The 16,410-nt window shown below is 34.6% G+C and overlaps 2 protein-coding genes across 9 annotated transcripts in view; one reads left to right on the top strand and one right to left on the bottom strand.

The window, feature by feature from the left end:
• LOC108968886 (calpain-A) overlaps positions 1-11,187 on the top strand; it is a 12,804-nt gene extending 1,617 nt beyond the window's left edge. For 3 of the 5 annotated variants that reach the window (XM_018933209.1, XM_018933210.1, XM_018933211.1), the window contains exons 3-11: positions 4,904-5,080; positions 5,141-5,463; positions 5,523-6,387; positions 6,485-6,603; positions 7,677-7,722; positions 9,201-9,351; positions 9,480-9,704; positions 9,778-10,110; positions 10,194-10,279. In XM_018933209.1, coding sequence (XP_018788754.1) covers positions 4,904-5,080; positions 5,141-5,463; positions 5,523-6,387; positions 6,485-6,603; positions 7,677-7,722; positions 9,201-9,351; positions 9,480-9,704; positions 9,778-10,110; positions 10,194-10,279 — 2,325 coding nt within the window. Of the gene's footprint in view, positions 1-4,903; positions 5,081-5,140; positions 5,464-5,522; positions 6,388-6,484; positions 6,604-7,649; positions 7,723-9,200; positions 9,352-9,479; positions 9,705-9,777; positions 10,111-10,193 lie in introns of those variants that run through there. The other 2 variants (XM_018933212.1, XR_001993358.1) reach the window with 2 other exon arrangements.
• A 339-nt stretch (positions 11,188-11,526) lies between these two features.
• LOC108968896 (TAR DNA-binding protein 43) lies at positions 11,527-15,075 on the bottom strand. Of its 4 annotated transcripts, none has more exons than XM_018933232.1 (7): positions 14,607-15,075; positions 13,583-13,834; positions 13,204-13,514; positions 12,929-13,133; positions 12,101-12,807; positions 11,888-12,049; positions 11,527-11,826 (listed from the first exon to the last, which is right to left on the bottom strand). In XM_018933232.1, the coding sequence occupies exons 2-7, from the start codon at positions 13,821-13,823 to the stop codon at positions 11,731-11,733; spliced, it is 1,722 nt and encodes a 573-aa protein (XP_018788777.1). In that variant the 5' UTR covers positions 13,824-13,834; positions 14,607-15,075; the 3' UTR covers positions 11,527-11,730. The 4 variants fall into 4 exon arrangements, with proteins under 4 accessions (XP_018788777.1, XP_018788779.1, XP_018788778.1 ...); XM_018933234.1 differs by having other exon boundaries at positions 11,888-12,037; XM_018933233.1 differs by having other exon boundaries at positions 14,944-15,075.
• Positions 15,076-16,410: the final 1,335 nt, after the last annotated feature.

The raw sequence follows: 16,410 nt of genomic DNA, 5'->3' as shown, positions 1-16,410 counted from the left end.
ATTTCGTTTTTTCTTATTATTTTTTTTCACAACTACTAAAATACAAATCTTCACGACAAATTCATTTGGTGCACATTCTACTTGTTTGCTGTAAGATTTGATTTAGTAAGCAAAAATCGTTCCGTATATATAATTTTGTCTTATTTTTAACAGTTGAATAGTAACATTCCTAAATATAGTAAAAATCTTGCTTTAGATGTATGCGTTTAACCATATATATACATACATTTATACAGTAATTGTAATTACAAATAAATAATGGCTTTTACTATTCTTTATGCGGCTTCTTTGAAATCGTTATTGCATACTTAGACATCACATGTAAGTGSCGCACATTTTTTATTCAATTAATCACCGACACATTAATACATTTTAAACTTTAGTCAAGTTGACAGTTTTTTCTTTCAATTATCACTATTTTATATTAATTTCATTTGTTGATTTAAAWCTTTCCGTAGGAGAACGGAGAACGAGATGTCGACTATTCTATGAATACGAAAACGATTATAAAATTGTATCATAGCTATGAATCATTATCAAATTGAATCCCTATAATTTCGCTCACAATCTCAAATTAACTATCATGTTGAGGTTATATAAATTAATTACCCTAATGAATGATGCATAATTTRTTTGGAGACCCTGTATTCTATGTTATTAAAATTTATAATCAGTCGGCAAAAAAATTAAATATGTCATTTACTATTGCGTCTCACAATATTACTGTAACTTTTCGCAAATAACATATTCCCACATTGGTCGACATGGAAAATCAGCGACACCTACGAAAGAGCGCCTCTTATTTGCATAATTGCCATTAAGTGCATTATCACTTAAGAGACTGTAATTGTAYAGTTATTTTTGCAGCCACAAGGCTGTAAAGTTAATAAGTATTAAGGGGCCTATAGCAAAATAACAGTAATTTTACGTCGTGCAGTACGTCATCGCTTTTTGCGTTGGTCAATGTGAACTTGATATCTAATTCTGATACATCCTCCGGTCCCTTGAACTGTGAAGCTCCTAGATATCTAAGCCGAGTTCTAGATAAGGCCTGTCAAAAACAGAGGAAATGTTCCAGCATCTCTCATATACCAATTCCTTGCACTTTCTACATGAGACACGTGATGTTCTGCGTCTAGGACAATAACCGTATTGCAGTCCTTTCAAGACCGTGAGCGTAGAAAACTTGCCGGCTTTCCTTCCGTTCCGTTGCAAATGATCTTGGCAGTTCYGAATCCTACTAAGGCATTCCATTCTACCCCGATCCGTCTGTCAACCCTTTCGGAAGTGTCGTTGTGTATGATTTTAGCATCCGTCAGTCTATTTCTGAAAAAGCTGACGGATCAGGGTGAGATTCAGGCATTCCGCCTTAGGGGCATGCAGGATAGGCAAGATTACTGAACGGAAAGAAAAACTCTATTAATGATATTTTTACGTAATTTCCTGCATCTTAAGCTATTTTAGCGGGTCTCCTGACCTCAAAGACATCTGCCTGAAGTATACTGCAATATTCCGGAAGCCTGTAGGGTCACCTAAGATCTAGCTGCGCGCAATAGATCAAAGTGCCTACTCCATCGCATCGCGTATCTTTGCACCATCCACTCTCTGTTAGCGTGACTTGTAATCTTCTCTCCTAGATTAAGCGTGAGCCATGGCCCCAGGATAGCGAGGTAAATATACTCGAGAGTTTTTGTGGAAAATTGACCAAATTACTCCAAATTTCGGCTATACCGAAGCTAATTATGGGTAACGGATGCATTTCTTATAGGATAAAAGACTTTAGAAATATTTCTAAATTAATAATTTGATCGTTCAGTTTGTATGGTATGGTACAAAGGTTCGATCTAAACAATGTTTTCAGAGCTTGTAGCGCAGTCTTCGACAATATCAAAGATGTCTTGTCACAGAAAAAAGTTTTYCATATAAAATATGCTATATAAAAAAATCCAATTAAGTTTTACAAACATTTCAACTACGAAGAAATGTAAAGAACTTTCTGGGACAAACTTCAAAACCTACATACGCCACTGCTTTGTCACATGCACACATGCACAGACACAGCTACTTAAGCATATGTTGCTGCATACCGTTATAGTGTTAAGTTACAGGAGTGCCTGCAAGTGGATAGTGCCTGCAAAAGGATAGAACAGCTTTACATACATATTTGAAGGCTATGCTAGTACCCACTCCCATTCACGCTTGCGCCAAATTAAACAACAACAAATAGCTATCATACTCAAAATTAGCGAATGTTAGCATACAATTTAATTCAGTGTCAACTTTAAGTGTGCTGTAAAAAAATAATGTTATAACGGTACCTCGGTACGGGCCACCTAACACATGTATATGTGAATTTTCTCCCAATAGAGAGATTTTTCAGCCTAATTTAGTCAACTATCATGCGTTAACAACCGTTATTCGTGACATATTTGAGTTAAAAAAGCATTAAATTATCCCTTCATTGGCGCSCCATTTCATTCCCAACAGTACACAYACACCCGCACACACGGTATAAATAAGCTTCGTGGTATAAACTAAGTTGCGTAGCACTCCTTAATATCCATAATGTTATTTAAATGATTGCGATGCGCATATCACGTCTAGACACAGCCCATTGTCCATTGAAAACGGGCAAACAGGACACAGATAGYGTTTCTTGTGTCCGCATGCTAGTCATTCAAGCGCGTATACTCCTCGAGTAGGCAGGCAAAATCGTGCGATAAGTCAGCAATAACGCGATTATTCGAAAAGTGCATTTTTAACAAGAGTTCTTGTGGCCGTACTCGTAGTACACGTAGTAGCCGCCTCTTTGAAATTTTTTCGAACGTCGAAAAATGTTGACGAAAGAAACTGATTATAGTCGCACTTCCACCTTAGCCGCCGATTCATGTGTGTTTCAAGTGGAGAGCGATGTTTGCACCAAAGCGGATATAAGAGACAGTGAAAACGCGTCGAAATTGCGTAGAACTGCCTGCTTGACTGCCAGTTTAAGCATCGAGGCACTTTACTACAATTTAGYGCCGATTGATGCGGACAGTGTGGATAGTAAGAGTGTGCAGCTCGACACGTGTGATGTKAAATGTGAAAAGCAGTTGAATGAAGCTGTTAAGAAACCACCTGCGTTGGTGCGAAAGCGTACCTTTGATGGGCARCTGATTTACAAAGTAGGAATATGTTGAAATCTTGTAAATATGTGTCGTAAATAATTGACGATACTAATGAATCTTTGTTTTTTAGGGCCTAATTTTGTTTTAAAAGCAATTAATTTTTGGAATCCAAAGCGTTTCAAAAATCGTATTAAAAGGAGTCGGAATTAATATTTTTCCATTACTTCGTGATATTGCTGCTTCCGTGACAATTCTTAATGCATTTACCAAATTTGKCCTGGACTAACCAAACAAAACACTTCTTTTTGATGTATTATAACACACATATTTATTGTCGTTTTCAAAATAAGCTCATTGGCCAAAAAAAGCAGCTTTTAATTCCATTTTCCATACACGTATTATGAACCTTGGTTGGGACAGTGCCTTCAGCGAATTTTCTTTTTCTCTGTTTCGGCTCTCACTGTTCATTAGATTGCTGTACAGYTTCGACGTTCTATTCATGCACCTTCGTCTCGTCAGCAGTATTGRTGCGTTTGATAAATGTAGAATCTTYMGCTATCTTGTCAAGCAACTCGTTTGAGATCTCTAATTGATATCGTTATTTCAAAATATTCAAATATTTTGGGTATCGAGTCTAGAATTGGTACGCTTCATATCCAAAACATTAACCAAAATATGTTGACTCGATCCATAGGTGATATTGAGATCTTCTGGTATCTCACTGAAGTCCGGGGGGCCACATCTGGGCTGTAGGGCGGCTGCGGCAGCGTGTGAGCCGGGGCGTTGTCGTGGTGCAACTTCCAAACGGCTGCGAAATCTTGTCGGACCCGATTGACTCATCCTTTGAGTCTCTTGAGAACTTCCACGTAAAACTTGTCGTTGACGCGGTTTGTCCAGGAGAAACAAATTCATGGCGGACGATGCCTTTGACAAAAAAGACAATGAGTATTGTTTTCACTTTGGATTTGCTCATTCATCAGCGATCAAGCCTCCAAAAAGGCCTGGTGCTACCGAAACACACCACTTCTTGCTAAAGCAAACATCTKGGTAAGCCTGATTGATCATATCAAACGTCTCTGTCGCAGATTTACCGAGTTTCACACAGAATTTAATCGCGTACCTCTGCTCTAACGAACGCTGCATTTTCGGCTTGTCCTGACTCTCCAGGTGCTCGGAGACAACTGGCCAGCTGTTCGTTCGTTAGCTAGAAACGCCATCTACCGAATCCAGTCATTGCGCGCACGCTCCGAAGTACAGTCGCGGCGGAARAAAATCAGTTCTTTTACTTTCAGACAAACCCTGTAATCTAAAAAATGTTTTAATCATTTTGGTTTGCGCATGACCAGTTTAGGTCATATTTGGCCAGATGCTAAATACAGTCTCTCTCGAGTATTTTCGGCAGCGTCGAGTCTGCAATCAATATTAGAAACATTTTGTGTATTTTTCTGTGATATCAACWCTCCCTCAAATTCCATTTAAGCAGGTCTCAAGCCACCTCTTAAAGGCTGTTGTAYTCGCTTGAGAAGTATATTTTTCATGAAAGAAACCAACCTCGTAGAATTTCGCGTTGAATTACAGTTCTTAGATTCTTCAAAAAGCGCCTATCTAAMACAGAAAAATCTAAATTTTTACACGTTTTTAAAACTTATTTTAGTTCACACAACCGAACATTATTACTTTGAAGTTTTTTTAGTTATGCCTTTTTTGCTGTAAACATACACAAAACATAACATATTTAGTAAGGGTTGCTATATTGATTATGATTAATGGGCAATCATTTTACACATATTTCTTAGCTTGGCGAAAAGGGCAGCGGTACACGGGTGCAAGCAGACATCCAAGACTTTGAGTCCATCCGGAGCATGTGCCTAGCAAACGGCTCCTTATTTGAGGATCCGCTGTTTCCAGCCAACAACGAGTCTCTTCTGTTTTCACAACGACCCGATCGACACATTGAATGGATGAGACCGCATGTAAGTACAGTAATGAGAAAAATATGTGCACGCAAYAAAAATAATTATGAAAAAATGCAGGAGATCGCTGATGATCCACAATTCTTCGTGGAGGGCTATTCGCGTTTCGATGTGCAACAAGGCGAATTGGGCGACTGTTGGTTGCTCGCCGCCACTGCCAATCTAACGCAGGATCCAAATCTATTCTTTCGCGTTGTGCCACCAGATCAAAGYTTCGAGGAAAGTTACGCTGGTATTTTTCACTTTTGCTTTTGGCAGTATGGTAAATGGATTGATGTGGTGGTCGACGATCGTCTGCCGACATATCGYGGCGAATTGATGTATATGCATTCCACTGAGAAGAACGAGTTTTGGAGTGCACTGTTGGAGAAAGCCTATGCCAAGTGCGTGAAATAAGCTCTGTAATTTTTTGTATTTAATTATTTTCTCCTCACACCTACAGATTACATGGCTCATATGAAGCACTAAAGGGCGGCACCACTTGTGAGGGTATGGAAGATTTTACCGGCGGTGTAACGGAATGGTATGACCTTAAAGAGGCACCGCCAAATCTATTCAACATTTTACATAAAGCTGTCGATCGTAACTCCTTAATGGGTTGCTCCTTAGAGCCCGATCCGAATGTTTTGGAGGCTGAGACGCCACAAGGGCTGATACGTGGCCACGCATACTCGATAACGAAAGTTTGTTTACTCGATATTGCTGTACCCAATCGGCAAGGTAAAATACCAATGATACGTATGCGTAATCCCTGGGGTAATGAGGCCGAATGGAATGGTCCGTGGAGTGATAGTTCACCCGAATGGCGTTATATACCCGAAGATCAGAAACAGGAAATCGGTTTAACATTTGATCGTGATGGTGAATTTTGGATGTCATTTCAAGATTTCCTCAATCATTTCGATCGTGTTGAAATCTGTAATTTATCACCTGATTCACTTACCGAGGAGCAGCAAAATAGCGGTAAACGACGTTGGGAAATGTCTATGTTTGAGGGTGAATGGACGCAAGGTGTAACAGCTGGTGGTTGTCGTAACTTTTTAGACACCTTTTGGCATAATCCACAGTATGTAATAACACTAGCCGATCCGGATGAAGATGATGACGATGGSAAGTGTACGGTTATTGTAGCGCTGATGCAAAAGAATCGTCGTTCCAAGCGTAATATGGGCATGGAATGTTTGACAATCGGTTTTGCCATTTATCATCTAAGCGAAGATGACTTACACACCCGACCACAGGGTGTGAATTTCTTTAAATATCGTGCATCCGTTGGACGTTCGCCACATTTCATTAATACCCGTGAGGTGAGTGCGATTTCACTTACAGTACGCTAAATTATATAAATATGAAGGCGAGGGCGAAGAAAAAATTTAAAATACAAATTTTGATCTATACTTTTAGGTTTGTGCACGTTTTAAGCTACCACCTGGTCATTACTTAATTGTACCATCAACCTTTGATCCAAATGAGGAAGGTGAATTCGTTATTCGTGTTTTCTCGGAAACTCAGAATAACATGGAGTATGTACCTATATATAACTATTATTTTTTCTTACAACTCATCAGAATGTGTTATGTGAAAAATCATAAGTACAGTGAAACAGCGTTATTTTAAACGAAAAAAAAAATTATTGCTTGTAAATATTAAATTATATATTTTTTTGTAATTTTTGAGTGTTTGAGCGCACATGACCACTTGACCTGGTTTGCTAAACTTAATATTGGGTGGTCGAAAAAGTCTTTTCGTATTTTGTCAACAGATGTCGTTGCAGTCGTATATCTCCATTGTCATACCAATACATTGTGTCATACCATATAATGTTGGAAACGTGAGATTTTAAGCTTCATTTAACCGAAAATAAAAAAAATAAATTCTAGGAAGTTTCAAAGTAAGGTTACCGCTGTTCAAAAATCAGTCAAAATAATTAAGAAATTCGCTATATTTTGATTTTTTTTTTTATAAAAAAGCGAAGAATACAACTCAAGCCACCAATGAAATTTTTGAAGTTTACGGAGACGATGCTGTATCAGTTCGTGTAGCACAACAATAGTTCGCTCGCTTCCGTTCTGGAAATTTTGAAATTTCGATTTACACTGATAAAAGTTTTACACTTTTAAAATAATGTCTCTAGCAGAAAAATTACAAAAAGTAGTCGACCAAAATGGTACATATTTATTTATTTATTTGTATAAATATAAAAAAAAATAAGTTGAAGTTTGATTTGAAATACGAAAAGACTTTTTCGACTACCCATTTTTTTATTTCTATTTGTTTTACATTTTTTTAATATTTTGTTTTTATACGCTTTATATAAACTTTTTCGTATAAATACACGTACATATATAACTGCGTATCTAAAGAGTATCCATCAGTTGAACAAAAGGCATGGCCCTGCTGCTTAGTCCGCTAAAGTGCACTTTCACTGTACCTAATTACTCATTTCATATACTTTAACTGTGTGCCACAGTCCTATATAATTCAGAATGGATTTGCTTGACAATCTTTTGTGGGTTTGTCATTTGGTCTGCACTCTTTTACCAAACTTTTTTCTTCTCTTTCCCTTTTGATCCTTCCAATACTACTAATACACCAGAGAGAATGACGACCATGTTGGATATGGAAGCCCGACTGATGATAAGGTTAGTAACAATGTTAATTTAAGTATTTATATGCTTCATGCTTGTATATAACTGCTCCACATACATACATGCATGCAATTACTTACAATTTATATAAATACATACAGGAATGCTTTTACTCAGGGTTTGGCTAGTGTGTAGAAATTATGTAATCACTTTCAGTCGCTTAAAAAAAATTTCATTTACCTTGGTTTGATAAAATATTCATTGAATTTAATTCTTGTGGTTGTTTGTTCGTGGTTATTGTCTCCATAAGACAAAGTGCACATCTGCCAATAATATTATTTGAATTAGATGAAGTGGACAAACTTCACCTTTCAATTTGATCACATTATATATTCATATATTTTAGTGCACAACTTTAAAATTCATTCCAACATTTCCTTATGCAAAAAAAAAAAAAAAAAAAAAAAAAAAAAAAAAAAAAAAAAAAAAAAAAAAAAAAAAAAAAAAAAAAAAAAAAAAAAAAAAAAAAGACATAAGTCTACTCACACAGTAGATGCGTTTACCGTTTAGCCATTGAAATCATTTAGTGTATAAATATATTTACATCAATAATATAATCAATCAAATTTATTAATAAAAATATTAAAAAATTAAAATTGTATGGTGTATGAAAAGAAAAAGTGGTTGATAAAATGGTTTCTGCTGATTATTCTGTGTAGTTCATAACAGTTGTGACTAAAAAGTTAAGGTGACATCGAGGTAAATATATAATTAAAAATAAGTATAAATTTATATATGAGCGAATACATCCGCTTACAATCAAAGTTATAAAAACCTAAAAAAAAACACTCCAATAGAATGCATTCCTTAATTACTGATTTTATTTGAATGTAGTGGTATATAATTTCCAAGTCTTAAGGGGTTCTTTTCACTTGCAGATAAAAAAAAAAAAATACAAGGCGACAATAATATCTAAGAAACTCATGTAAAAATTTCAAATCGATCGGTCGAGAAATTTTCTTCACAAAAAAAAACCATAAAAAATTTTTGTATGAGAATATTTTGAAATTTCTTGATCTAAAAATGTGTACACATATTATAGATTTTTTGAAAATTCTAACTGCATATGACCAAAAATATGAGCATATCTCCGGTACTATTTGCCAGATAAACTCAAAATTTTCGAACAATATTGTGTATGTGATATATAATAAATCTGTATGTTATATACGTAACAAAAAAATATTTTTTTAGATTCAAATGCGAATATAACCCATTAAGCAAATCATTTCAAAAGAAATTAGCAATATTATGTAGACAGTCCACATGTAGCCTTTGTAAACTGCAAATTAATATATATTTTTGTAACTCGAATTTGTGTTAATATATATATTAATGTATATCTATATATTTTTATAATCTTGCAATAACTCTAGTTTTGTGCTATTACTTCTAAATACTATATTCTAGTATGTTTGGTCGTCAAATCATTATGAAATATTTTTAAAACTTGTCTGTTACTGTGTGTGCAGGTGTTGCCAAATCTTCCAAACCCAATGGATCCCAGACCGAACGAAGGACATAATGAAAGTCTTTTGAAACTTTTCAAAAGTATTGCCGGTCCAGACATGGAAGTGGATTGGATGGAATTGAAACGGATATTGGATCATTCAATGAAAGATGGTAGGTGACTGTGTAATGCCAAATTGTGTTTTAAATAATTATAAATACTTCAATAATAATTAAATACTATAATAATAATAATAATAATAATTTCAACATTACATATTTTCATGCCCGACACCAAACAGGTTTACCAAAAAGTACAAGTTATACACCGTACAATTATAATGTGCAAAACGCTGACGTTGGCGGTGGCGCCCCGGCTGAGGGCGGTGGCCTCAATATCTTAGCGCTTATTTGTGGTCCATTTTGCAAGGGTACACCATTTGAGAGCATCTTTTCGGAGGACAACGCACAAAATCCTTCAAATGCAAATCAAACCAAGCCTGGCGGTTATATGGGATTGCCACCAGGTGAGAARCGGCTTAAATGCAATTTATTACTAAAGTAATATTTTTAAATGATTTTCACCTTTTTTACTAATAGTAATAATGGAGGAGAGTAGTAATGGTTTCTCGAAGGATGTCTGCCGCTCCATGGTTGCCATGATGGATGTCGATCAGTCGGGTAAACTGGGCTTCGAGGAGTTCGAAGCGCTACTCACCGACATAGCAAAATGGAAAGCCGTATTTAAGCTTTACGATCCGGAAAATACCGGACGCATTGATGGCTTTAAATTGCGTGATGCGCTCAACTCCGCCGGCTATCACCTCAACAATCGTATACTCAATGCGTTGGCACATCGTTATGGTTCGCGCGATGGTAAAATTTCATTCGATGATTTCCTTATGTGTGCAGTCAAAATTAGAACTTATATTGGTATGTGTGTGCGAAGGCATTATTTGAAGAAAACTATATTTGCTGTATGGTATGTAATCAAAATATATTTTTTTCTGTTGCAGATATATTCAAGCAGCGGGACACCGAAAACAAAGATGTGGCTACATTCAGCATGGACGAATGGATAGAAAAAACTATATATTCATAAAATAAATTTCATAACTACTTATTATACATTATTTTAGCTGATGAATCTCGCATAACTCGAATCCAATTACATACACACACACACACATAAACCTTATCCAAAAGTTATCTTATTTCTACAGAAAAACATACATTTTTTTCTTTTCTATTGATGATTAATATTGAGCAATGAATCTCATTTGTCGAATACTTTTATGCTAACTGCCCAGTGTCTTTGCTAACGTTTCCAAAATTTAAAATTACCAAGTTAATTCTCTCTCTACATCTCATTCGTCACATAGTCTATCTTCAAACGTATGTATGTTAAAGATTTTGAAATCATTTTTGCAAATTTGTCTAAACGAACAAAGAAAATGAACAACACCAAATATTAGTAAAAAAAATTTACTTAAATTTAAATTAATCAAATCAAAATTAAATTTAACTTAAACTAATCCGCGTATACCAACAACTTTTCAAATATAACTTGTATRCAATCGTACACCGTGTGAAAAGTACATATTGTGCATTTGTTGGTGTAAATACTATTTGCATAGCACAATTACAATAATTTTATAAGCTGCACTTTCCTTATAAATTTGTGAGAAGAAAAAATGAACGATTGCCTTACTGTCAGAAGTATATTTTTCATACTAATTTTTATTAGTGGACTTTTGCTGTAACTGCAAAACATAAATTACCTCAGTCAATACGTAACAACAGCTGTTATGCTCTAAAGACAGTAACTATTACAGTCAACGTTTAAAGACGCGTAAGCATAGATAAATTGTATATTTGTTCTTGTTTTTGTTTGAAATTTTAGTAACAAAGTTAAGCAATTATATGTATTATATCGAGTGCTGTATTTTTGTATTGCAATTTTATATCATAAAAAAATATTGTTAAAATTAACTGCTGCAATAAAATGAATCAATATACACAATATAAAAATTTAATTTTTTTTTCATTTTATTTTAGAAAATAATTTTATTGAGTTTAATTTATTAAAATATACATCTGTATGTATATCTCTAACTTTTAATATTTGAAATAAAGCAATAAAAACGTTTACTTCAGTTGCACCGAACCTAACCTTCAAAAATAAAAGAATTCTCCCTCCGAGCAACTGACTCAGATTATATACATAACAACTATATCTATAGTGGTCCSATTTAGGGAATAAATATTTTATTCCAAATAGTGCAATTTTCAACTGTAATAAAACATCAGTGCCAAGTGACCCCTTCAATATACCAAAAAATAAGAAACTTCATGTTTTGCACTACAATAGAGGTTAAAACTTTATTCAGATCAATATACTGTTATTGTTAAGCATGATTTTAACCATTTTACGATTACATATTTATTTATGTTTAATGAAATACCGGTCAAAATTTAAAAATCGCGTCAAAATTATCATCATACACACACGTAGCTAGCTCTCACATAATTTTTGTTCAGTTTTAATTTAATTTAAATGAATTTCGGTTTAACATCAGCCGAGCCTTGCGATACACCACCAGAGTTTTGACGTGACCATCCTTGGCTGCTCGAATTAGTACTGCCATTCTAAAAAGAGAAAAACATATTTTAGATGAGTTAAATGTGTGTATAGTAGTTGTTTTAGGACCTGTTGTGTATCATTACAGGATCCTGAGCCCATGCCTGCACTTCCATTAGAACTAGGATTATTTGAGTTGTTGCCTTTGCCACTGGCATTTAAACCTCCACCATTTCCGGAGTTACTAGCTTGGGCCATCCAAGACAAAAAATTTCCACCCTGATTTGATACCTTATATTTATTTAAATTGTGAGCTTCACAATCACGTATCTCAATGTTTACCTGTTGATCTTGCGACTGGTTCTGCAATTGATTGCCGAGTAGACTCCATTGATTCAAGGCAGCAGCCACGATAGCAGGATTCATTGGTAATGAGTTCAAATTGAGGCCGACACCCAATGGGTTATTCATATTTTGACCTTGATTTGGTGGATTTGGCCCTTGTGGATTTATGCCTAACGCTTGTAAATTTGGCATATCGAGATGACCACGATTTGTTTGATTATTCCAACCCATATTTCCACTGCTACTATGCTGAGGACCCATTGAACGACTATTCATATAATTACCTCCATTGCCACGATTATATGGAGTGATTGATCCATCTGACCGATTGCCAGAATTTCCCATCAATCCGCTACTGCTTCCGGCCAAACTTCCGCCACTATTAAATCCATTGTTGTTGCCACCGTAGCCATTACCATTCATGCCATATGAACCGTTATTAGAACTGCCCGGCATGGGTCCATCACTCAGCATATTATTCGAATTGCTAGAACGTTGATGGCCGTTGCGTCCAGAACTATTATTGCTAACACTACCGCCGCCTCCACCGGCGCTGCCACTTGCATTAAGGCCTTGATGATGTAACATGTGTAGGCCGCTGCCGATGCTACTTTGAGAATTGTACGAGTAATTTTGTTGGTTATGACCAGAATTTCGATTTTGTTCCGACTTTGGTGCTGCATTCGAAACATGTACCGATACACCTACAATATATATATATATATACATATATATATTATATATTTATATTAATTGTATTATATCCAGGCATTTTTCTCAATATATACAACATTAATATATACGGTAAAAATTTCTCGGCATTACCTTTGATAATGTGGTCCTCGCCACACAAGGATTGCGCAACTTCAGGATCCAAAAATGTTACGAAACTGAATGCACGAAAAGGTTTCGGTATGAAAACATCGGTTACTTCTCCGAATTTCGAGAAGTAATCTCGCAAATCATCGGCGGTTAGGTCTTCGGTACATCTACCAACAAATACTTTACATGGCACTTGATGCATCATACCCTATGAAATAGGAGGAAAATATTTTAATTAATTTTTCATATTTTGGTATTAATCGGAGTTATTAACTTACTTTAGAATTTGGTACTTTCACTTCACACCAACGTCCATCAATTAAATGTCTAGACGAGAGCACACGCATCTGAGCTTCGTACGAACCAAAGCGTACAAACCCAAAACCTTTGGATTGACCAGATTTCATATCTTTTTTTACTTGTGCCATTAACACTTCACCATAACTTTCAAAATACTCGCGCAAACTATCCTCCGTGGTTTTCCAAGGTAAACCTAAAACAATTAAATCAGTGCAACGTAAACGAGTTTCAATACGTTTGGTTTTGGCGGTGGAGTTTTCCAAATTGTCATCACTTTTGCGTTTGTTTTCTGTAAGCATAAGCATAAATTAAATTTAAAATGATATCAATATTAGATTTGCTAAATCACAAAATTACCTTTGGGAAAAACACAGAAAAATACGCTGGAGCCCCAACCGTCTTCAGAAGATGGCGGATATAAGCGACCCTCGTTCGAACGCACACCGCGCACTGCCTTCGTATCTTCATTGCGATACTTTAGACCACATGAACCAGGGAATTGAGCTTGCAAAGTGGATAGAAGTAAAGTTCCATCCTCCTCTGCCGGAAGCTCTATGGGTTCCTCACCCTCTTCTTCGGCTACTTGTACAAAATCCATTATATGTATTACTGTTGTCACAAAAAAATATCAAATAAGTATTAATGTAAGTAAGAAAATAGTAGATATTTAAATTTTAACAAATTAAAAAAATGTTGTAAATTAAATATTATATATAGCAACTTTGAAAATATGTCTCAAATTACAAATTATTATATTCTGCAGATTTTATTTTTATTATTTGCAACATAAAAGTATGTCAATTTCATACCATTCTCCACTGGAAGTGTTTTATTAAATTAAAAGTTGTATTAACTAGAAAGGATATAATAAACAACATTGGGAATTGTATTCAAAAAGTATTTCTATATTTTGAAGCGAAATATTATATATATTTTTTTGTATAAAAAAGGTATACAATATACATACACATGTCAAATACACAAAGAAGTGTGTATTTTTAAGAATCATTCCAATAACGACTCTTGATTTAGCTTAATTATTTATCAGAATGAAATTATTTGCATTTGCTTTTTACAGTAAATTCTTTTCTTACATAAATGTGAATATTGACTAATCAATAAAGAAGTTGATAATATTATTTGGATTTTTGGAAAATCATTATTAAATATAAGAATGTGACATGTAGAATGAAACCAAAATTAGCCTTTATCATATAGAGAAAAGAAAAAATATAAATTATATACATATAAGTATATATAGATACTAATGTAATAAATTTAACACCACTCAACCCAGTAGAATCAATCTTGAACGTTGTATGTATATATAAAATATTTTTCTTTTGCTATACACACAATACACACAATCATATTTTGTCACCTTCTCTCTTAACGCTTTCGCACGCTGCTTGTTCGTTCGCTCGCTCTCAAAATTCACACCTAATTTTTTTTTTTTGCTTTGATTATTTTTTTTTTTTGGTTTTTTGGAAATAAGTAACTTTTAACTTATATTGAAAGTTATAAAAAACTGTGTGCTGTTGTAATTAGTATATTTTATTTTAAGCAATGTACATCTAGGGCTATGCCAGTGTTCCACTTTTCTCTTCCTTTCAAATCGCTCTTTTCACGCTATGCACACGTTTCACTCGACACCGTTCATAGCTTCATTCACGTCGACACAATTCACAAAATGAGCAGTAATAAAAATATATATTTACAATTTCCCAAAATGTGAACGCAAAGCACTCATTTTCCACTTTATTTACTATTAACTCCTAATCTTAAAACAAAATTTTATTAACTTATGACCGCCCAGCGAGAATAACCGGTGTTAATCTAGTGCTTGGAATATCCGAAGAACCCAGCCGATTGAATAATACCGTGAAAGGTTGCCAGATCATAATTAAAATTAGAGTGTGTCATTAACACTCATTTAAATGTTGCGTGCAACAAAGCAGCACCAAATCATTTGTGGAATGTATTTAGAAAACAATTGGTAAACAAAATGCAAGCTTTTTGTTTTTAAAAGTATAAAAAAAGGACATCTSATTTAATAACCCAAGTGAAAGTTGTCCATGTCACATAGAATGCACCATGCATTTAAAATGAAGAAATGTCATGTAACAGCACCAATGAAACATAGCCTGTAGCCCCCTATAGGTTAAGTCACCGGTTAATTACCCAATAACGCTACTAGAGATTTCTTTTAAAATTTCTGTGTTTCTTAGGGTTCAATTGACAATTATAACCGAAAGTTTTGGGTACGTGTTATTTTTCATCGCTTTCTTACGCAAAGGCCATATTAATAGCATGGTGTGTATGTGTTAGTTTTGGCTATATTCTGTATTGGAGTTTCGGCAGACGTGATTGCTGGGATACTCACAATCCGTCAATAAACACAATCCACTCTTACTTCAATAAATAACAAATGTATCTCTAATAAAATAATTTTACGGTAACTTGAGATAATACTGTTGTAAAATGCTGTGCTTTTTCCTTTCTTCTCCGTTATTACAGTTCCAGAGATCCGCCCTTCATCAACGGAGTATATTCATTTYGAGGAATGGTACAGAGTTGACAGTCCCTGGTCGAATAAAAATCCGCGTCCGTTCCTCTTAACTGGACCTGACTGACGTTGGAACGGCAGCTGTACTTCAATTATCTTCAAACTTCCTACCATACTACGAATAAGTTTTGAACACTTGTTTTTATTTTATTTATTCTTTTATTGTATTTCCGTATGCATATGGAATACAAGATTATAAAGTGATAGGCTAAATGATTTTTCTTCTCAAATTTATAGTGTTTTTTGTTCGGGAAGTGTAAATGGTAGTTTGTCTAATTCATGTTTTTCTTTATTCGTATTTTTAATGCAACGACAAAATAGTTTTTTGTTTGTCGTAGAAATGTTTGTAGACAACAAATAATATAAGGCATAAAAAGAGTGAAATTTAGGTAAACTCACACAGAATTTTAGCCAATGTCCTATATATGTATGTATGTACGTTGGCACTTTAGCCAATGTATTTTCACTTTGTTTACGTTTATAAAGTTTCACAAGTTGCAGTACAGAATATTAAATGGATAAAAGTGCATTATACACACAAAAAAAAATAATAATTGTAATAAAAATAAAATACAAATTAAAGTTAATAAAAAATTGTCATAATATAAAATAAATATTT

The sequence above is a fragment of the Bactrocera latifrons genome, unplaced genomic scaffold (assembly GCF_001853355.1).
Source record: "Bactrocera latifrons isolate USDA-ARS-PBARC rearing strain unplaced genomic scaffold, ASM185335v1 scaffold_230, whole genome shotgun sequence".
NCBI classification, from domain to species: Eukaryota; Metazoa; Arthropoda; class Insecta; order Diptera; family Tephritidae; genus Bactrocera; species Bactrocera latifrons.
The sequence above is the reverse complement of the archived record's forward strand: the minus strand, read 5'-3'. Positions and strand labels throughout refer to the sequence as shown.

What these genes read in the sequence shown, in the direction of transcription:
- LOC108968896 (XM_018933232.1), bottom strand. Translation starts at nt 13,823, where the DNA reads ATGGATTTTGTACAAGTAGCCGAAGAAGAGGGTGAGGAACCCATAGAG. An exon ending in CGAGGACCACATTATCAAAG is followed by an intron (nt 12,808 to 12,928) that starts GTAATGCCGAGA and finishes TATATATTGTAG; the next exon opens with GTGTATCGGTACATGTTTCG. An exon ending in ACCAGTCGCAAGATCAACAG is followed by an intron (nt 12,050 to 12,100) that starts GTAAACATTGAG and finishes AATAAATATAAG; the next exon opens with GTATCAAATCAGGGTGGAAA.